A 21,166-nucleotide genomic window follows, 5' to 3' on the forward strand; every position below is an offset into this window, starting at 1 on the left:
AGAGGGTGCAAGCCCCAAGACTTGGCAGCTTCCATGTGGGGTCAGGCCTACAGGTGTACAGAAGACAAGAGTTGAGGTTCGAGGCGGGGCATGGTGGTTCATGCCTGTGATCCCAGCACTTTGGGAGGGTGAGGTCAGGAGTTTAAGACCAGTCTGACCAACATGGTGAAACCCTGTCTCTATTAAAAATACAAAAAAATTAGCCAGGCATGATGGCATTCACCTATAATCCCAGCTACTCTGGAGGCTGAGGCATGAGAATTGCTTGAACCCTGGGGGTGGAGATTGCAACGAGCTGAGATCGCACCATTGCACTCCAGCCTGGGTGACAGCGAGACTCCATCTCAAAAAAAAAAGGGCTGGTCTGACGGTAGTGGGTTATCAGAACTTATTAACATTAATGTCACTAAAGTTGGCATACAACCCCCCACTGCTAAATTTGACTGGCTTTTAAAAAAAAAAAAGGAGTTGAGTTTCAGAACCTCCACCTAGATTTCAGAGGATGTATGGAGACACCTGGATGTCCAAGCAGAAGTTTGCTCAGGGGGCAGAGCCCTCATGGAGAACCTCTACTAGGGCAATGGAGAGGGGAAATGTGGGGTTGGAGCCCCCATGTGGAGCCCCCCACACTGGGACACTGCCTAGTGAAGCTGTGAGAAGGCCATTGTCCTCTAGACCCCAGAATGGTAGATCCATGGACAGCTTGCCCTGTGCACCCGGCAAAGCTACAGACACTCAATGCCAGCCTGTGAAAGCAGCCATGGGGGCTGTACCTTGCAAAGCGACAGGGGAGGAGCTGCCCAAAGCCTTGGGAGCCCACCCCTTGCATCAGTGTTGCCTGGATGTGAGACATGGAGTCAAAGGAGATCATTTGGATTTCAGACTTCTGTGAAACCTGTAGCCCCTTTGTTTTGGCCAATTTCTTCCACTTGAAATGGGAACACTTACCCAATGCCTATACCCCCATTGTATCTTGAAAATAACTTTTGATTTTACAGGCTCATAAGTGAAAGGGACTTTTTTTGTCTCAGATGAGACTTTTTTTTTAAAGACAGAGTTTTGCTCTTGTTGCCCAGGCTGGAGTGCAATGGCATGATCTTGGCTCACTGCAACCTGCACCTCTTAGGTTGAAGTGATTCTCCTGCCTCAGCCTCCCAAGTAGCTGGAATTACAGGCATGCACCACCACGCCTGGCTAATTTTTTGTATTTTTAGTAGAGACGGGGTTTCTCCGTGTTGGTCAGGCTGTTCTCAAATTCCCGACCTCAGGTGATCCACCTGCCTCGGCTTCCCAAAGTGCTGGGATTACAGGCGTGAGCCACTGAACCTGGCCAGTTTTTTTTTTAATTGTATTTTCTGTAAAGACATGGTCTCACTGTATTACCCAGGCTGGTCTTGAACTCCTGGGCTCAAGTGATTCTCCCACTTTGGCCTCTCAAAGTGTTGGGATGACAGGTGTGAGCCAACTGCGCCTGGCTAGTATTTGAATTTTTGGGGAGTCCAAAGTCATACATGGATTTTCAATGGCACAGATGTATGGTCAGTGCCCCTATCCCCCATGTTGTTCAAGGGTCAATTGTAGTTATCATCAGGTAACTGCATGCTTTTTTGTGTAAGGATTAAAGCAGAGGGAGCTTTATTATCAGGTCGACTGAAGACTTAAACTGACCTGTTAGGGAAACTGGATGTTATCTTTCTCTTCTGATTTATGGAAGGTCAGCTAATAACTTAGTTTAGGTTTGGTGAAGTGGAACTTTAGTACAGGTGACTCCATTTTGATTTCGTTTGGTCTGTTGGGGCCTAGGGCAGGAGGTTACTTCAAACCAATGGCCTCCTATGATTTTTATCTAACAAGACCGCCCAGACTGGTTTTGAATTCCTGAGCTCAAGCAATCCTCCCATGTTGGCCTCTGAAACCCTTGGGATTACAAGCGTGAGCAACCATGTCCCCTTCCATAACTTGATTCTTTGCCAGCAAATCGTTTCTCTTCAACAGTTACACCTTTTGTTTCCTGTTTTACTGAAATAGTAAACTGCAGAACAGCACTAATGGTGATAATTGACCACCTTAACTTTCAAGTGTGATATTGGCTGTTGGTCTGAAACTACCTTATTAAGGTAGGATCTTATACCTTTAAATGTTGCCAGGAATGGTTATTGAATGTGAACAAATGCGTGGCCATCTAAGGACAAAAGTTTCTCATTTGACAATGAGGTGATGAATATCACACTACACATATCCCAGAGGCAAATCATACTTGATCATGTTCTATTTTTGTAGGCATGCCACTGAATATTTGCTTCCATTTCCCCCAGGATTATTCCATCTGTACTCCCAGCTTCCACATCCAACCCCCACAACCTCCAACCCAGGAACCCCCTTTACTTTCAAATTTAAATTACCTGCCAGAACTTCATTTCAAAGAACCAGTTAATCTTACTGCTTATTGACAAATTCTACTCTTTCTGCTTATTGCTTCCACTTTTTTTGTTTGAGACTGAGTCTCACTCTGTCGCCCAGGCTGGAGTACAGACACGATTTCGGCTCACTGGCTTCAAATGATTCTCCTACCTCCTTCTCCCAAAGTGCTGACATTACAGGAGTAAGCCACCGCCAGGAACTGGGACTGCAGGCTTCTGCCATCATGCCTGGCTAATTTTTGTATTTTCAGTAGAGACAGGGATTTGCCATTTTGGCCAGGCTGGTCTCAAAACACCTGACCTCAGATGATCCACCCACCTAGGCCTCTACCGAAGTGCTGAGACTGCAGGTGTGAGCCACCTGGTCTATCTTGTATCCCACTGGACTCTCAGCAACGAAACTCCTGCTGCCCGGAATTCTATGACCCCTTCCTTCATAACCTCAACTCCTACACAGCTTTAGGCTCCAATCCAAGTGCACTGACGATGGAAAGCTTTCCCTGACTCTCCAGGCTAGGTCAGGCACTTCAGCTTTGTGCGTGGTGACCCCTTTCTTCATCTGTCACAGAACTAATCATTGTCTTCACCCTTCTACTAGCAGCTCAGTAACAGGGATGGGGAAATTCCTCTGCTTTCTCAGTCGCTAAAGCAGGGACAGGCACAGAAGAGTGGGAACGCTGTGAAGGGGGAAATGGCTAGCAGCCTTGGCTCCAGGACCAGGGGATCAGGTTAAAGACACCCTTGCTTTCCTAGACCCACACTTTGGGACAAGGTCAAGGGGAAATCAGGTTCAGAGGTAGCGCTTCAGGGAATGAGAAAAACCACACAAAGCAAGCACCACTTGGGGTTATTTTTTCTAACTAAACTTTTATTAAATTATTTTTTTCTTTGAAGGCTGAAACCATTGAAGTCCTTAGATCAGCTTTAAGCACTGGATGGAGTAAAAACCATAAGCGACTACAAGGTGATCTGTGAACAGACTGGCAGACAGATGACAAGAGGGAATGACAACAAAAATAGACAAAAAGTATGGTCTCCTGGTGAGCTAGTCAAATTACTTGCTTATTAAAATGTTAGAAATAAACAAACATTAACGAAATAAAAATCTGAAACTGAGCCCCAGACTTAAGACTACTAGAAAGGCTCACCAAGTAAAACCTTCAGTTGGGTCAAGTGAGCTCTCTGAATGTTTTGTACAACCTGCTGCAGTTTGTTCCCCTTGGGCAAGGTGATGCTTTGTCCTGTGTGCAGCCTCTAACACCATCACCGTCCCCAAGTGCAGCTCCCGTTCTAAAAAAGATACCTCCCACCCCCAATTCCTGGTGACTGCCAAACTCTCCTGACTGCAGAAACTGACTCTGAAGGAGGAAGGTGCACCAGTGGTGGAGGCAGGTGGGCAAGCGGGTCCGGCAGGGATGGTTTCCTGGAGAAACCATTTGGATCTTTTCTCCAGATGCCTAACATGTGCTTAAGAGTTTTTTTTTTAAGTTCGAAAAAAACTCCATTGTGAAAACTGAGTTATGAAGAGTGCTCTTTATTTGAAACCTCCACAACACAGACGCCAATCTTGTCTCGCATTGAATCATTAGCTGTGCACATCAACACATTCCAAGCACAAATTAAGAAATGCAAACAGAACAAAAAAATATATATATATATAATTTTTTCCCCTATCCAAAGGTTTCAAGTCTCAATGCAGCAAATCCTTCTGAACACAGAATCTGAGGAGCACACTGTTCAAACAGTTGGGACAGACAGGTCCCTGCAAAGGCTACTGCCTTTTTAACACATGGAGTGGGGATCATGGACGGCATGGAAAGGGGAGAGGAGGTGAGGACAGGCGGTGGGGAGAGAATGAGAAGAGGAACAGGTATGCGCTGGGGAAGATGGGGCAGCTGGGACACACACATGGTGAGTTGGTGGATTTCATTTATTGGTTTTCGACAATTCCTTTCTGGTTCTTTTTTTAAACTCCCCCCTCCCCAGGTCCAACAATGGTAGAAAAACCCCACAGAGGTGGGCAGGGCCTTATTAGGCCAGCCCAAAGCCTTCAGAGCACTCCTGGATGGCCAACAGTAGCATGTGACGGAGCTTCTCAAAGCTCTCATAGGCAGGCAGATCCAGTTGATTAAAACTATGGAAAGAAAGATCAGTTTGTGGTGAGGGATGACAGAGACCAAATCCCTGTGTTTCTATGGTGCCCACCAGCCCCTCCCCTCACCTCCCTGAAGGAGCCGACTCCCTGCCAATCTTGTCTCAAGCCCAATCTGCCCTCCTTTATCTGGCTCCCAAACTGGCCATCACGTACCAAAACAAAAAAATCTGAGCCTGTCACTCTTCCTTCAACACCCTGGCCTCACTCGCTCACAGGCTAAAGTGAAAGCTTGAAGGAGGTTTTCAGAGTCACTGGTAACTGGACCTCTGCTGAGCTCTTTAGACCTCTGCTCCCTGCAACTCCTCCTTGTTCCAGGCGCAGTGGGCCCTGGACTGCACCGCGCTCTCTTGTGCTGTTCACCTGCCAGTGTCTCTCTAGCCCTTCTCATCTCAGACATCACCTCCATAGAAACACCAAATTGTGAGTTACCCAAGGTCCAGGACTCAGCCACATTTGCGTTCCCAGTCTTGGGTAGGGTCCTAAAAACATCAAGTATGCAAGCTCAATCTAAGTACAGAAAAGGAGAACCAAACCCTTTCTTTTACCATGTGTGAGCTGAAGGCAGGCGATCTGTGGACCTGTCATCTCGATGGATCTGAAACTTCTGAATGCCATTCATGCCTTCGAGGGCAGCAAAGCCTTGCAGGGGTACCTTGGAAGTACCCGTGACAAACTGGAGGAACTTGGCACGGTCAGCTTGGTCGAAAGAACGCAATGCTCTCCAGAACCACTGGATCTGTAGGAAGGGACCCATGAAGCCAGTTAGGTAGAAGCTCCTAGAAGCAGGGTAGGGGGATGGAATTTGGAAAACAGGGCTAGACTTGGTATCTGAGGCAAGTCCCTTTTGTGGGATGAGCTATAGTTCCTTTTATTCATAAGATGGGCAAGAGAAGTCTGATACGCTCCAGGAGAATGAAGAGTTAGATATAAGTAGACTGTTTTTTACAAGCACCTTCCTCTAAGAGTACTACTGGTTTATTTGGTATCACACGAACTAGCATTGGTAAAAGGACCACATGAGGAGGGATGCCAGCAGCAGCTCACCTGAATAGAGTTGGACTGGTATTTGTGGTATTCAGTGTTGGATTTCAGATCATCGATGTCAATGGTGGGCAGTCCTGATATGAGCAGCTCTAACTCCTGCTCAGTGAAGATGGAAATGAGGCGCTTTGGAATGATCTCATAGAAGCCTTCTAAGAAAGCTGCCAGCTGCTTGCGGATGGCTCCTGGTGAAATAACCAAAAAGCCACATGCCTTTTATTTATTTATTTATTTTTTTGAGACGGAGTTTCGCTGTTGTTACCCAGACTGGAGTGCAATGGCACGATCTCGGCTCACTGCAACCTCCGCCTTCTGGGTTCAAGCAAATCTCCTGCCTCAGCCTCCCGAGTAGCTGGGACTACAGGCGGGTGCCACCGTGCCCAGCTAATTTTTGTATTTTTAGTACAGATGGGGTTTCACCTTGTTGACCAGGATGGTCTCTATCTCTTGACCTTGTGATCCACCCGCCTCGGCCTCCCAAAGTGCTGGGATTATAGGCATGAGCCACCGCGCCCAGCAACATGCCTTTTAAACTCACACAAATGTTAAGAGGTCAGAGATCCCCAATCTGGCTCCTTTTAACATCATCTACCACTGTTAGCTGGGACTACAGGCATGCACCACCACGCCTGGTTAATTAAAAAAAATTTTTTTTTGTAGAGACAGGGTCTTGCTACGTTGCCCAGGCTAGTCTCAAACCCCTAAACCCCTGGGCTCAAGCTACCCTCCTGCCTTGGCCTCCCAAAGTGCTAGGATTATAAGTGTGAGCCACTGTGCCCAGTGAAGTTTTTTTTTTTTTAAAGACAGAGTCTTACTCTGTCACCCAGGCTGGAGTGCAGTGGCATCTCAGCTCATTGCAACCTCCACCTCTGGGTTTAAGCAATTCTCCCGTTTCAGACTCCCGAGTAGCTGGAACTACAGGTGTGTGCCATCACACCCAGCTAATTTTTATATTTTAGTAGAGACACGGTTTCACCATGTTGGCCATGCTGGTCTGAAACTCCTGAATTCAACTGATCTGCCCACCTCGGCCTGCCAAAGTGCTGGGATTACAGGCGTGAACCACCATGCCTGGCCAAAGTTAAGTATTTTTGATCAAGTGTTTTCCCTTTTGTGCAAGGCATTTGTGGCTCTGTCATAGTGAAGGAAAACAAAACATGCCTTTGAAATAAATGAAGTCTGACCTCTTCTCATATTGGGCAAGAGGTCTAAGGAACATTTCCCCTACCTGTCATTCTCATCTGGCATACCAGGTGTACATACTCCTTCTTATTCTCCTCTGTGACCAAGATGTTGGCCCCGTTGGGTTTGAGGTCACGAACTTCACAAACTCCAAACTCTTGAACCTAGAACAATCAAAACATCCATCATACATAATAAACTTCGTCTAGGATGGGATTAGATACCTGGGAACACACCCTAAACCCCTTGCCATGTCCTGGGCAGAGAGATGAGGCAAGTCCATACAAAACAGTGACTCTTCTCACTACTCATAGCTCGCAACTCCCCTGATAGGGAAAGGCTTTGGGTAGAAAAGAGGGAAATTACTCTTTGGCCCTGAGACCCACAAAGAAGGCAGGAGGGAGTAAGGCAACCGTCAGTGGTAAAAGGGAAAAGGGAATGGCTAACATACATAACTGAATGTAATCTTTAAGGAAAACAATTTGGGAGAAGAGCAACCTTAATTACCTTCATTTTCTCCCCACTTACATTTGTACCATTTTTCTACAAAGACCTTCCTTTTGGAATGAAAAATTATGTATTAGAGCATTTTTTTTTTTTTTTTGAGATGGAGTTTCGCTCTTGTTACCAAGGCTGGAGTGCAATGGTGCTATCTCGGCTCACCGCAACCTCTGCCTTCTGGGTTCAAGCAATTCTCCTGCCTCAGCCTCCCGAGTAGCTGGGACTACAGGCGTGCACCACCGTGCCCAGCTAATTTTTGTATTTTTAGTAGAGATGGGGTTTCACCTAGTTGACCAGGATGGTCTCGATCTCTTGACCTCGTGATCTACCCGCCTCGGCCTCCCAAAGTGCTGGGATTATAGGCGTGAGCCACTGCGCCCAGCTGTATTGGAGCATTTTTTAAAAAATGAAGGTGGAACTTGGAAATGGCCTGGATTGTCTTACAAATTCTGGTTTTACTGTTTGTTATGTCACAATACCTGCTGCAGCTTTCAGAAGTCAAGATGCTTCCTCAGAACTATGAGAAGGTCATGCAGTGCTAGTTCTAAGCTGAAACTAGAATGGATCTTCTAGACTGCTTGGAATGTGCTGTGGTTAGGATTTCCTGAACCTACCTCAGTGCTGAAGGTGAGGTCATAGCCTAGCGTGGAGACATCGTTTTCCAGCAGATAAACCAGCCCCTGGTAGAAGTGGTAATCTTCACTCTCCATATCTGTGTATCTAGAAAAACACAATTATACAGGGTCATGGTTTGCAGGTGGGGGGAAGGGCAGCACAGCGACGGGACACAAAAAGACCAGACTCCCAGGACTGAGGACAGTCCCAGGACGATGCCTTATCCTCACCTGACGGACTTGCCCAAGATGTGTTTGTAAAAGGATCGAGTAAAGTAGCACTCTAGGAGACGGTTGTCATAGACAGCTTTGGCCACAATGCGTCCGACAAACTTGAAGTAGCTGAGGTGGTTGGGGTTGCAGTGGGAAGATGGATTGATGGTGTAGGTGACTCGATCACCAGGTGAGGTACGGAACAAGGCATACATAGGGTTAAACATCTCTCGAGAGATGATCATATACCACTCCCGCAGGAGCCCGCCAGCATCCTGCCCTTCTTCTCCTTCAAACACTATATACCTGCATAAGAAAGCAGAAGTAGAAAAGAGCTGTGCAGAAAACCTAGGACAAACCTAGTCATTTGTATGAGTGAGTGACTGTAAAGTAGTGTCAGATGAAAAGGTGAACAGACAGCCCAGAAGTGGAGTGGAGATCTGGGACCAAACAAAAGCACCACTGACAGAGATGTCCGAAAATATTAGTCAAGGCTCACAGATATTTCAGAAAACACTAATATAGGAAAGGTACCAGAGGACTAAATGAGGCCTTGCTTATGTGAAGTGGGGAGGGGAGAAAAGTGGTATTAGAGAGGGAGAAGCCCAGAGTCCCTATTCTCTAAAGGTATTTGGTGGTGGAAGAACATGGCGCACAGTCTGTCTAGGGAGGCTCCTTGACTTCTTGTGATTACACAGGTGGTAAGTCCACACCACAAGAGACGGGGAGGAATCAGGAAACAACTCCAATGTCTCTCATGTCATCAGCTCCTACTCTCGGTATTATAAACTGCTAATCTTCTGGGTAGCTTAAGAATCACCAGTGAGCAGTTACCAGTTTGGTGGGGGCCACTCATACAAGGGCAGATTCCCCCCAACTCACGGTGCCATTTGCTCAGCAAGTAGGTATATCCTTATAAATACCAAAGACTTTCCTGCCTGGGAATTGTTGCATAGCTTAGCTAAAGGGCCAGCCAGCAGGGCAGGCCCAGGAGACAGGAGTCAGCTCAATAAGATTATCTAAAGCCAGATTCCCATGGGGAATTTCTATTATGGAGGGCAGCACCTCCCTAAATTTGAGGCCAGAGCAAGTCATCACTACTGTGCAGGAGGCCCCACCTCCCACCCCCTATCTTTTCTCCGTTCCAGGGCCCTTACAATCGATTCTTCATTTCTTCGGGGGATTTGCGATGCAGCTCACGATATGAGTCTTCAAACACATGGTCACGACGGACATGCACAGCCATGTCTTCTTTCCGGAGCCCCTCGTCTAAACGCTCTAGCTCTTGGCGGAAATATCTTGGGAGGTAGAAAAGGAAGGAAGACAGGATTAAGGGTTGCAGAACAAATTTGTTTGTCTGATTAGGAAGAAGACCCACAATGACGCTCCTTCTATCCTCCAAACACTTTTACCAACTCCACATTTTTCTTACCTCCACTGAATAAGGGCCCACAAAGACTGTGGCATGTGATTTCTACCGCAAGCAGGTAAGCATGTATACATGCACAAGGAAGAGAAGAGGCATAGGGATGATTCCAGGAGTGCTGTGGATGCCCCTGGAACTCTGCCGTGCACGTACTATGGCCACCTGTGCCTCCTGTACTACCCCCAAAGGATGGAATGGAACTTTAGAAATCATGTGGTTCAAAAATTGTGTGACTGTTGTGCTGATGAAAAATGCAGATGGGGTGAAGCCCAAGGAGTAGTTAGTTATGATGGCCATCAATGGTACAGCTGTCTCTTCCCTCCCCGCTACCACCACCATTCCAAGTGCTGCCACTAAAGGAAACTTCTGGTCTCAAGGATAACTTTGGAGGAGAGATATCATCTGAGGGGTTCTCACCTCCCCAACACCCCAATATCGAGGACACATACTTGCGCTTGACATCGAAGTCGAGGACACGAATGTAGTCTACCAGGACAGCAAAAGGCCCATCAGCAAGGTGGGTCGTGGACTGCCGTAAGATCTGGTTTAACACAGTGCGGTGAGTCTCTGAGGGAAGAAGTGACAGCAGGAATTAAGCACATTAAGAGCCCCAGAAGCTGCAAGATAGCCAACCAGCTAACAACTCTCTCTTCCTTCCCCTTCCGCTTCCTTATTTCAGGGCTCTAAAAGGACTAGTCAAAGCAAAGGGCCCACCCTTGAGGTGTGAACGTGAATCTGAGCATTTCTACTCTAAATCTGAGCATTTATCCTGAGGCCATGGGAAACCATGCAGGGTTTACATGCATAGACGTGTGTACCTGCACACACACACACACACACACACACACTCTCTCTCTCTCTCTCTCTCTCTCTCTCTCTCTCTCTCTGGAATCAGCTAAGGATTAACTATATGAAACAATCCTGTTTAAAATGAAGCCTACTATGACTGGCAGCCTAAAAGTTCCTTATACCTGCAAAGCGAAGGAACTTCTGTGTGTCAGGGGGCAGGCTTGAGGAGATGTGCATAGATGAGGGCTCCCGGGAGAAGAATGGGTCAAGGGAGGAAGGCGTGGCTGGGGTTAAGGGGGCAGGGGAGAGCGGAGGAGGCTCGTCCTTGATGTGTGCCAGCTGGCTCTCTCGGGTGTCTCGGACAGGCGGCTTGCTCTCCCGCTCTGTGGCATGGACCAGAAAGAAGGCCTCGACAGCAGGCTGTAGCACTAGAGGTAGGAATGATGGGGAAGAAACATTTTACTTTGCAAACTTCAACATGTAAATCTCTTTGCCCTCATGAACAAATTATAAATATGGAAGAAGAAATAATAAAAACTAGGCTAGGTGTGGTAACTCATGCCTATGATCCCAGCACTTTAGGAGGCTGAGGTGGGAGGACTGCTTAAGCCCAGGAGTTTAAGGTCAGCCTGGGCCATGTGAGAGAGACCTCATTTCTGATTAAAAAAAAAAAAAAAAAAAAGGAAAAAGAAAAAAAAAAAAAGGCCAGGCGTGGTGGTTCACGCCTGTAATCCCAGCACTTTGGGAGTCCGAGGCAGGTGGATCACCCGAGGTCAGGAGTTTGAGAACAGCCTGAAATACATGGTGAACCTCGTCTCTACGAAAAATACAAAAGTAGCTGGGCGTGGTGGCACGTGCCTGTAATCCCAGCTACTTGGGAGGCTGAGGCAGGAAAATTGTTTTAACTTGGGAAGTGGAGGTTGCAGTGAGCTGAGATCGTGCCATTGCACTGCAGCCTGGGCAAGAAGAGCAAAACTCTGTCTCAAAAAAAAGAAACAATGAGAACTTGCAGGGAAATATGGTAAAATCAAGTCACAGAGGAACTTCCTTGAAGCCAAAGAAAAATAGGATAGGTAACCAGTTATAAAGATTCCCCTTGTCTACAAAGTGAAAGATACAAGCTATTAAGAGAAGGTCAGTTTTTTTTTTTTTTTTTTTTTTTTTGAGATGGAGTTTCGCTGTTGTTACCCAGACTGGAGTGCAATGGCACAATCTCGGCTCACCACAACTTCCGCCTCCTGGGTTCAAGCAATTCTCCTGCCTCAGCCTCCCGAGTAGCTGGGACTACAGGCACGCACCACCATGCCCAGCTAATTTTTGTATTTTCAGTAGAGACGGGGTTTCACCTTGTTGACCAGGATGGTCTCGATCCTTTGACCTCGTGATCCACCCACCTCGGCCTCCCAAAGTGCTAGGATTATAGGCGTGAGCCACCACGCCTGGCCAGGTCAGTCTTTTTTAAATAATATTGAGGTCAGAGAAAACACGCTTCTCTTTTGAATTCTCATTACAGAGATACTGAAGGAGAGGAGTAACCTGGAAGGAAGAAAAACAAGCTGGAAGGGCCCCAGAGCAGACCAGTGGGTTGGGACCTGGGCCTTTAGGCCACAACTCACCTAACACCGCATGCTGGTCATGGGATTCCTCTAGTTCCTTTAGACACTCCCCCAGCATGTCCCACAGCTCATCCAGGCTCAGCTGCTCACTGAGCAGGGGTAACTCAGGTGGCCTTTCTTCCTTTTCCTTCTCCCCCTGTGGCGTTCCATCGGAGGCTGGAGGGCACACAGAACAGAGTCAGAAGGTCCTCAAAATTTCCCTTCTACTTAGATTTTTCTAGACTGAACGCACCAAATAATATGCAGAGCAAATAGAGGGGACAATTGGCCACTGAGTGGTACTCACTGAGCAATATCTGAAAGCAAGGTCTAGGACTGTACTGGATGACATTTACATTAAATAGAATTAATAAAATAATGAATCTGGTTCCTCAGTTACACTAGCCACATCTCAAACGCTCAAAAGCCACAGGTGCTACTGTAGATCTGGACAGTGCTAGTCTAGTCACTGCCTCACTAGTTTCCAGAGACTCTATGGAATACCTCAGGGTAATGTGACAACAGTGGAGCTGTGGGGTTGCCTCCCAGTTTACACAGGTCATTTTAGGACACTATCCTCACTGAATTCTGACAGCTGGCCTTGGAAAGTAGGCTGTCTTTTCCTCATTTTTGTTTCCAAGGACAGCATCAGGATGTTAAACTAGATCTAATGACTTTTTTTTTTTTTTTTGAGTCGCAGTCTTGCTCTGACACCCAGGCTGGAATGCAGTGGGATCTCGGCTCACTGCAACCTCCGCCTCCCAAGTTCAAGCGATTTTTCTGCCTCAGCCTCCTGAACAGCTGGGATTACAGGCACGGGCCACTAGCTAATTTTTTTTGTATCTTTAGTAGAGACCAGGTTTCACCATGTTGTTCAGGCTGGTCTCGAACTCTAAACCTCGTGATCTGCCTGCCTTGGCCTCCCAAAGTGCTGGCATTACAGGCGTGAGCCACTGCACCTGGCTGACAGATGCCTTCTAACTTAGTCATCTTGTCCTGGGGCCGTTTAAAACCATGGTGTAACAGATGGAATACCATGGCTGGTACTTTTCCTCATACTCACTGGAGGCTTATTCTAAACTCTACTCAGTAGTTAAGCAGCAAGACCCAGCCCCATCTTCTGGGTGGGGAAGAACTGACTGTTTTCTCATCAACCCCTGACCCCCATACACCTGTTGTGCTTAGGTTTTTTCCTGACCTTTGCTTTTCATTCTTTACCCAGATCCTGACTATTCTTCAAGGTTCTGATAGCCTTAGGTTTGAATACTGGCTCTGGTACTTGCAAATCATATGTGCTTAACGAAAAAGAAGGTGAATACAGAACAGGGGAACAACATCTATCTTCCCAAATTCTGATGAAAAGTAAATGACTTAATACAGCATTTCAGCAATGGTTGTCCTATAAGAATACTATTCCATGGGAATGTGTTAAGAGGGTGCCAAAAAGTATTCTATGTATGACTGACTTTGAGAAATGCTGATAACAATGGCATTCATGTGTGCTTCTCTAAGCCCTATACATATGCTCAGTTAATCCTAACACCTGAAATTCCTATTTTATTTTTTAAATTTTATATCTATATCTATATCTATCTATTTTTAAAGACGGGGTTTCACCATGTTGGCCAGGCTGGTCTTGAACTACTGACCTCAAGCAATCCACCCACCTCGGCCTCTCAAAGTGCTGGGATTACAGGTGTGAGCCACCGTGCCTGGCTAACGTTCCTATTTTAAATAAGAAAACCTAACAAATAGGTCTGCCTCAGTTCCCAGAACCAGTAAATGGTGAAGCCAAGATTTAAAACATGGGAGACTAAGGCAGGTGGATCACCTGAGGTCAGGAGTTCGAAACCAGCCTGGCCAACATGGTGAAACCCTGTTTCTACTAAAAACACAAAAAATTTAGCTGGACATGGTGGCAGGCACCTGTCAGACCAGCTACTCGGGAGGCTGAGGCAGGAGAATTGCTTGAACCTGGGAGGCAGAGACTGCAGTGAGCTGAGGTCGTGCCATTGCACTCCAGCCTGGGTGAGAGATTGAGACTCTTGAGAGAGAGAAAGAGAAAGAGAAAGAGAGAGAGAGAGAGAGAGAGAGAGAGAGAGAGAGAGAGAGAGAGAGAGAGATTGAGACTCTTGAGAGAGAGAGAGAGAGAGAGAAAGCAAAGCAAGAAAAGAAAACATGGGAGATTGAAGTGGGAGCATTGCTTGAGGCCAGGAGTTTAAGACCAACCTGGGCAACACAGTGAGAACCCCCTCATCTCTACAAAGATAAAAAATTAGCCAGGCATGGTGGCCTGTACCTTATAGTCTCAGCTACTCAGATAGCTGAGGCAGGAGGATGGCATGCGCCCAGGAGTTTGAGGTTGCAGTGAGCTATGACTGCGTAACTGTACCCCAGCTTGGGTTACAGAAAAACACCCTGCCTCAACAACAAAACAAAGCAAAACAAAACAAAAGATTTAGAACACATGCTGAGCTGGGCACAGTAGCCCATGCCTGTAATTCTAGCACTCCAGGAGGCCAAGGCAGGTAGATTACCTGAGGCCAGAAGTTTGAGACCAGCCTGGGGAACACAGTGAAACCCTGTCTCTACTAAAATACAAAAAATTAGCTGGGCATGGCGGCATGTGCCTGTAATCCTAGCTACTCAGGAGGCTGAAGCAGTAGAATCACTTGAACCTGGGAAGCAGAGGTTGCAGTGAGCTGAGATTGTGCGACTGCACTCCAGCCTGGGTGACAGAGTGACACTCCATCTCAAAAACAAAAACAAAACAAAACCAAAAAACCACACTAGCTGGGCATGGTGGCACATGCCTGTAATCCCAGCTACTCAGAAGGCTGAGGCAGGATAACTGCTTGAATATGGGAGGCAGCGGTTGCAGTGAGCCGAGATCGTGCCATTGCACTCCAGCCTGGGCAACAGAGCAAGATTCTGTCTCAAACAACAACACCCCCCTATCCCACAAAAACATGATGTCTGAATGTGTAACAGCCCACCATAGTTTCTTTATTACAGGAACTGCAGTGTGTTTTGGTTTTCAAACACCTGTTAACATTTACAGAAACCCGTGTTTACTGGAACAAATGGGAAAACACTGGGCTTATACATGCTGGGAGCAGGGTATTCAGCAGACATTCCAAAAGACTGGCTCTCCCTTTTGTCTGACTAGAAACAGGAAGTAGTACTGACCAATGGATTGAGTATCTTGAGCACTGGGAGATGGCTGGTCCACATCCATGGGTGATTCCTCCCTTCGGACAGATGTATCTGACTGGCTAGACTCCGACTGGATAAAAGGGAGACAAAAATCACATAAGGGTGCAACTCTGCTTTCCTTAGAGGCAGGCTAGAGGCTGGCCCTTCTACTTCTCATACCCTGAGCTTGCAAAAAAGTTTCCCATACTTGGGTGGGCAAACTGTAGCCATCCAGGACAAAAGGATGCCTTTCCCAACTCTTTTGCTTTTCTCTACCCTAAGTTTTGCAAGCTCTCCCCCATAGCTCCTTAGATGCCTACATTTCCTACAGTCTACACTCCAGATCTGTGACCAGTCAGAACTAGCCTCCTGTATACAGACTTAAAGTCTTCATGTGTGTGAGTGCCTGTGTGTGTGTGTGTGTCTACAATTCAGATAGGTGGAAGGTAGGTTTGTTCTTTGTTTCTGTTTGCTCACAAAAGGGGAAATAATAGGAGAATGAGAGCAATCTCTCATGGGTTATTTAAAAACCCAACATCTTTTCAGGTAATCGGAAAGAGACTAGGCAGAAAAAATACTCCAGAAAAACAGCTTTATTTTCCCTTTCTACCTTCCTGGAGTCACTGCCCCTAAGTTCAAGGCTTTTCTCTGCCTATTCAATAAAACCATACTATATAATAGTAATTATATGCAAAGAAATATCACGTCTTAGGATACCTGTCTTGGATCTTGGAAAGGTAACTTACATGTTGCAAGGACAGAAAAACAATGAGGGAGTGCCACAGCATACACATGTGATGCCAGGCTTTTACTGGAGCCACTCTGTGCTGGGACCCCAACACTGAGCTGGCTACTTAAATACCTGAAGGTTTCCTCCTAAAAGTGCCTGAGTGCCTAGGTGCCAAGGGATTATAGAGAATAAAGGCAGCGAGCAGGATGGAGGGAGCAGCCACAGACAGAGTGGCTGTGTGGGATATGTACCAAGCTTGGGGGAACTTTCAAAGATAGGATATCTGAGATGTTTCTGATGTACCTGCATTATTCCATCAAACTGAAAAAAACTTCATCCCATATCCCCTCAGAACCCAGACAACACTTAGCATCAGGCAGTTTGCAAAAGCGCCACTGTTGACTGGATAGCTGGGAGTGGGGTATGATGGACAAGCTTTAAATCAAACCAAACCAACAAACCAATCAACAAATAGGAAAACACCAACAGAAAGTAGCCCTTTTGTCCAGAAGCATTCATATAGCAAACTTAATGCAAAAGCATACAAAGTAAAGGCAATGAAACCCCACTGATGACATGGTGGGGGGATGAGTGGAGAGACAAATGAATGAGGGGCCACAGGCATCATGCTAACCGTTGCTGCTTGTTGCTGTCTCCGCGCCCTTTGACCCTCACGTACCATTTGTATAATGGCATCAGCCTCAGCCTCCAGCTGCCGAACAGCTGCCTGGATGCTGCTAGCTGAGCCTAAACCGGAGGAACCTGGGAGAAAGAAAAAGAGGAAGGCAAGATATAAAATACAGGAAGTGGGAATGCCCAATATCTCTCTCCTATCTCCTGGGCCGCCACAGGGCATCTTGCTGAGGTCTTTTGAGCTTTAGCTCAGGAAGCTTCAGAGTATTCATCATCAGGTGCTAAGATTTACCATTACAGATAAGAGAGGGGGGTATGATGCTAGACAGACGGTTGTTTTACGCAAGAGGGTTCTGTGGGACAGGAGGAAAGAGGTAGGGAAAATGGTTGGGCAAGCCACGGCTTAGTTAAAAATGACCAAGGAAGCAGAAAGGAGATGCACCTAGTGAGTTAAGTCTTGTTCAGCAAAAGGTTGGCCCCCAACTTCCTTGCCATATTCCCACTCCCCCTTAATTCCCACTCCCCCTTAATTCCCACTCCCCTAAAGCATTTCCTACGCAGAGAGCTTGGATGAGATGTAGAATGCAGCCATCAACATTCTGAAAAAAGGATAATCATTTTCCTCTTAGAAAGGTCAAACAGGAAGGAGACAGGCTGTTAGGCTCCGCACCTCCACGGACTCTGGCTTTACCGCCACCAACCCTTCCCCTCAACTGGACACTCTAGTTCCATACCTAGCCTGCCCGTCTGCTTGGCTTTCTTGTTAGCCCGGCGTGTGTCGTCCCGGAGCTGGATGATGACCTGTAGTACCCTCAAGAAGAACTTCTGGGTAGATGTCTTGGATGTCAACATGGACATAGAAGGCAGCTGGAGCTCCCGGCCACCCAAGGGTCGCTTCTGAGATGCCACAATTACCACATTCTCAGCCATGTCAAACCTGGATAGTGTAGAGGTGGCTTGCGTATATTGACAGCATCAAAGTATAAACACCCAAAGCAAGCAAGGCTTCCTGGTATCAACCAGAGGGGTAAGGAAACTCAGAAGGAAATCTTCCAAGTAGGAAGAAGTGGAAAAAAATGGGTCAAGTGTGTATAGAACAGATAGGAAAATCACCCAGAGAAATAAAAAAGACCAGGAAACCAGCAAGAGCCATCTTCCAGAATATCCCAGATTCGAGCCCCCAGTGAAAGGGTGGCTACCACCCACCTGCTCTGCATTTTGCCCTTCAGCTTGGTGGTCTGTGGCTGCTCCTCAGGCAGGCCATCAGGAGAGAGGGTTTCACATTGGGCTCGCCGCTGCTGCTCGAGGTTGTATTCCCGCAGCTCAGCCAGCAGGGTACCTGAGTAGGCAGAGGAGTCAGCAAGTGTTCAGAGACTCCCCTAGTAAAGTGGCTGAAAGCCACATCTCTCTAAGACACCTGCTCAGGCCACTCTTCATTGCCCAGCTGCAGAGAACCTAGAGTGAGCTGGATCATGCTCTGTTCAGCTTATTATACGTGTCCGTGGATCTTCACCTGGGACTACCAATTTACCTACGGCCACAGGGATCTGCTCAATCTGCATGAAATGAGTCTCATGTAGAAGAGAAACAGTATCTCCTCTGGAGCTAGACAGACCATGGTTGAAATCCCATACATCTCTTGAAATTACTTGAGGTTTTGCGGTGGTTTCAGGCAAATATCTTGACCCCTTGCCCAATTTGCTTACCCATATAATATGGGGAATATTACTGCCTAACCTCACAAGGTTGCTATAAGAATTAAGAGGTAATTATATTGTAGAGTGCCTAGACACTGCCTGGCCCATAGGTGTGGAATGGATGGTAGCAGCCAAGAAAGGTCAAAGGCCAAATTCTTTCTGGAAGAACTTTGTAATTTTTTTTTTTTTTGAGACAGAGTTTCGCTCTTGTTACCCAGGCTGGGGTGCAATGGCGCGATCTCGGCTCACCGCCACTTCCGCCTCCTGGGTTCAGGCAATTCTCCTGCCTCAGCCTCCCGAGTAGCTGGGACTACAGGCACGCGCCACCATGCCCAGCTAATTTTTATATTTTTAGTAGAGATGGGGTTTCACCATGTTGACCAGGATGGTCTCCATCTCTTGACCTCGTGATCCACCCGCCTCGGCCTCCCAAAGTGCTGGGATTACAGACGTGAGCCACCGCGCCTTGCCCTCGAACCTTGTAATTTTCATGCAGCAAAGAACACCCTGAGTTATACAGAACAACCAACACTCCTATCACCCCAGACTTAGGGATATGGGGGTGAAGGAGAGAAAGAACTAAGTATGTAGCCAAGATCTAGGGAGACCCATGATTGGGATGGGGGTGGGACAGGGTAGACAGACTCTATGCTGAAAGAAAACCTGGCTCTACTCCTTAGTCCAATCACCTTATCACCCTGGGTTTTGGCTCTCTTCTCAGTAAAACAGGAAGACGATATAATCTAGGCGATTTGTAACTGTTCTCAGAATTTCTGCACCCTCAAAATTACACAAAAGCAAAGGGTACTAGGGGGGTGAAGCTGCCTCAGCAGTCTCACCATGCGGCTCTTACGGGTGACCAGCATGGAGAAGAAAGGAGGCATTGCTGCTCCCATACCTTCTCTTTTCCCTTCATTAAGTACCACTGTGTGCCAGGCAGGGGGGATGAGGAGACAAGTCCAGCCTTGCTCTCAAACAACTGAGCAGAGGAAAACAGATGATAACCCAGGGTTATCTGTTTTATGACAGAGGGAGCATGGAGACTGTGCTATAGGGACATGGAGGAATCTGATTCAGCTTGGGAATTCAGAAAAGGATTCCAGAAAGAAGCAGCACTAAGTGGAAGCTTTCAGAAAGAGAGAATGCTTTACTCTTGCGATTACCTATTTGTTTACAAAGGGTATAACCCAGATGGCGGGCTCCATTCAGCAGCAGCTTGAGAACAGTGTCCCGGGTCCCAGAGTCCCCCCGGGAGAGCTGCAGTAGCACATTGGCTGCATCCTCTAGGCCTTCTTCAGAACAAGAGTGGGATGTCAACACCTGAGAAAAAAAGAAGGCAGGAGTGAGCCCCAGCCTGAGGATAAATCCACCCTGTTTATCCTTTCTCCCCAGTCTTAGTACATCAGAAGAGCTTGGACTCACCTCTACAGAGAGCTGCAGCTGGTTTTCAGTGAGGCCAGAGGACACCATCTTAAAGTCTGTGTTGCTGCCCCCATCACCCACCTTCGCTGGAGATTTGCTGCCCTTAGTAGTAGCAGAAACTTTGAGGAAACAGACAGAACACTGTAAGCCTCTGTGACAACACTCACAAGCCAGGGACTAAGTGACAAAACCAAGGAATCGCTGAATTGTCCAGGGCTTCACAATGGGAAAGCACTGAAAAGGAAAACTCAACCACCAAAGGCAAATCTAAGTGACATGGGATGCTAAAGGCTTTATATTTTTTATTAGAGACAGGGTCTTGCTCTGTCGCCCAGGCTAGAATGCAGTGGCATGATCACATCTCATCATAAACTCAAACAGGACTCTTATGACTATAACTTCTAAGCTAATCAAGAACCCTAGGCTTTTCTTCCAACTATTCCCCTACCATCACGGCCCCCTCTATTCTTTAAAACCTACTACTTCAGATAGTTCTTACTGTGGCAGGGCTCATTCCCTTTATTTTCAGGGATGATCTGGTTACTCTGAATCATGCTGTATCCTGCCTGCCCTTGAACTATTTCCCATGAGAACTGGCTCCCTCAATAAAACTGGAAAGGCTGGGAGTTCCTTGAGGACAGGACTTTCTCTTCTTCTTTTGGTGCCTAGCCTAGGGAAGCCACATTCAGTGAATGCCTGATGGCCTTCAAAGGAGTGTGTGTGTGAGAGGGAGGGAGGGAGACAGAGACAGACAGACAGGGAGGGAGAAGGGGAGACAGAGAGTGAGCAAGAGAACTGGGACAGATGAGGGTGAGAATGAATACTTTTGGCTCTCACAAACCCAAACCAAACTGATTACTATCACTGAGGGAAGACTACCCGGACTGGGGAGGGGGTGGGGTGGGTGTCACAGTATACACCCCACAGCTCCCAGCCTACATCCACACTTACTTGAAACAGTAGTGGTAGCAGTCGTGGGGGTAGTCACTGTGGTCGAAGCAGCTACGGCAATGGTGGAAATAGCCGTGGCAGCAACCAGGGCTGGAGCAGAAGTGACAGGGGTGGGTGCAGTAGGGGGTGTGGGCGTGGTGGAGGTGGCAGTGGTGGTGGTGGTAGATGTGGTTGAGGTGGCAGTAGTGGTAGAGGAAGCACCACTGCCAGAATTGGCCTGTGCTTCCGACACCTTGTTTTCTGGGAGAGCAATTGAGATGAGAGAAAGGAGTCTGAGGAGTTTCTCAGTTAAGAGAGAGCTCCGGCGGATAACTGGGTGGGACAACATGTTCATGAGCTGCCCCAGTGGAGAGGCCTCAAGGCTGTATGGAGAGGTTTCCCCCTCACCACCAGCGCTCACTGGCACTGACTTCACGGAGTTCTTGCCTTTCCGGCTGACATTCATGTTGTCCAGTTTTACCAATAAGTCCCAGAAGTCTGTGCAAATGCCACTGCTGGAGGACTGTGAGGAGCATGGGCTACAGGCCTTACTGCCCCTTTCCCGATCACTCTCACAGTTTGTTTCTTTGGTCCGCTGCTGTGTGAAGTGGCTGGGAAATACC

The 21,166-nt window shown here is 47.3% G+C and overlaps 1 protein-coding gene and 1 long non-coding RNA gene across 33 annotated transcripts in view; one reads left to right on the forward strand and one right to left on the reverse strand.

Annotated features, from left to right (window-relative positions):
- Positions 1 to 3,438, forward strand: part of LOC108589789 (uncharacterized) — a 58,324-nt gene extending 54,886 nt beyond the window's left edge. Inside the window, exon 4 of the long non-coding RNA XR_013531745.1 lies at positions 3,315 to 3,438. This is a non-coding gene — a long non-coding RNA (uncharacterized LOC108589789). The remainder of the gene's footprint in view (positions 1 to 3,314) is intronic.
- A 500-nt stretch (positions 3,439 to 3,938) lies between these two features.
- The window catches only part of HUWE1 (HECT, UBA and WWE domain containing E3 ubiquitin protein ligase 1), a 161,850-nt gene continuing 144,622 nt past the window's right edge, over positions 3,939 to 21,166 (reverse strand). For 16 of the 32 annotated variants that reach the window (XM_078364000.1, XM_078363997.1, XM_078364012.1 and 13 more), the window contains 17 exons: positions 20,565 to 21,165; positions 19,614 to 19,732; positions 19,355 to 19,511; positions 17,701 to 17,833; positions 17,229 to 17,431; positions 16,541 to 16,623; positions 15,126 to 15,222; positions 11,958 to 12,113; positions 10,524 to 10,769; positions 10,002 to 10,119; positions 9,284 to 9,424; positions 8,145 to 8,432; positions 7,914 to 8,019; positions 6,845 to 6,962; positions 5,620 to 5,801; positions 5,121 to 5,311; positions 3,939 to 4,554 (listed from right to left, as the gene is read on the reverse strand). In XM_078364000.1, the coding sequence (XP_078220126.1) occupies positions 4,452 to 4,554; positions 5,121 to 5,311; positions 5,620 to 5,801; positions 6,845 to 6,962; positions 7,914 to 8,019; positions 8,145 to 8,432; positions 9,284 to 9,424; positions 10,002 to 10,119; positions 10,524 to 10,769; positions 11,958 to 12,113; positions 15,126 to 15,222; positions 16,541 to 16,623; positions 17,229 to 17,431; positions 17,701 to 17,833; positions 19,355 to 19,511; positions 19,614 to 19,732; positions 20,565 to 21,165 (3,042 nt within the window). In that variant the 3' untranslated portion in view covers positions 3,939 to 4,451. Of the gene's footprint in view, positions 4,555 to 5,120; positions 5,312 to 5,619; positions 5,802 to 6,844; positions 6,963 to 7,913; positions 8,020 to 8,144; positions 8,433 to 9,283; positions 9,425 to 10,001; positions 10,120 to 10,523; positions 10,770 to 11,957; positions 12,114 to 15,125; positions 15,223 to 16,495; positions 16,624 to 17,228; positions 17,432 to 17,700; positions 17,834 to 19,354; positions 19,512 to 19,613; positions 19,733 to 20,564; position 21,166 lie in introns of all 32 variants that reach the window. The other 16 variants (XM_078363993.1, XM_078364009.1, XM_035288150.3 and 13 more) reach the window with 1 other exon arrangement.

The sequence above is a fragment of the Callithrix jacchus genome, chromosome X (genome assembly GCF_049354715.1).
Source record: "Callithrix jacchus isolate 240 chromosome X, calJac240_pri, whole genome shotgun sequence".
Classification (NCBI taxonomy): Eukaryota; Metazoa; Chordata; class Mammalia; order Primates; family Cebidae; genus Callithrix; species Callithrix jacchus.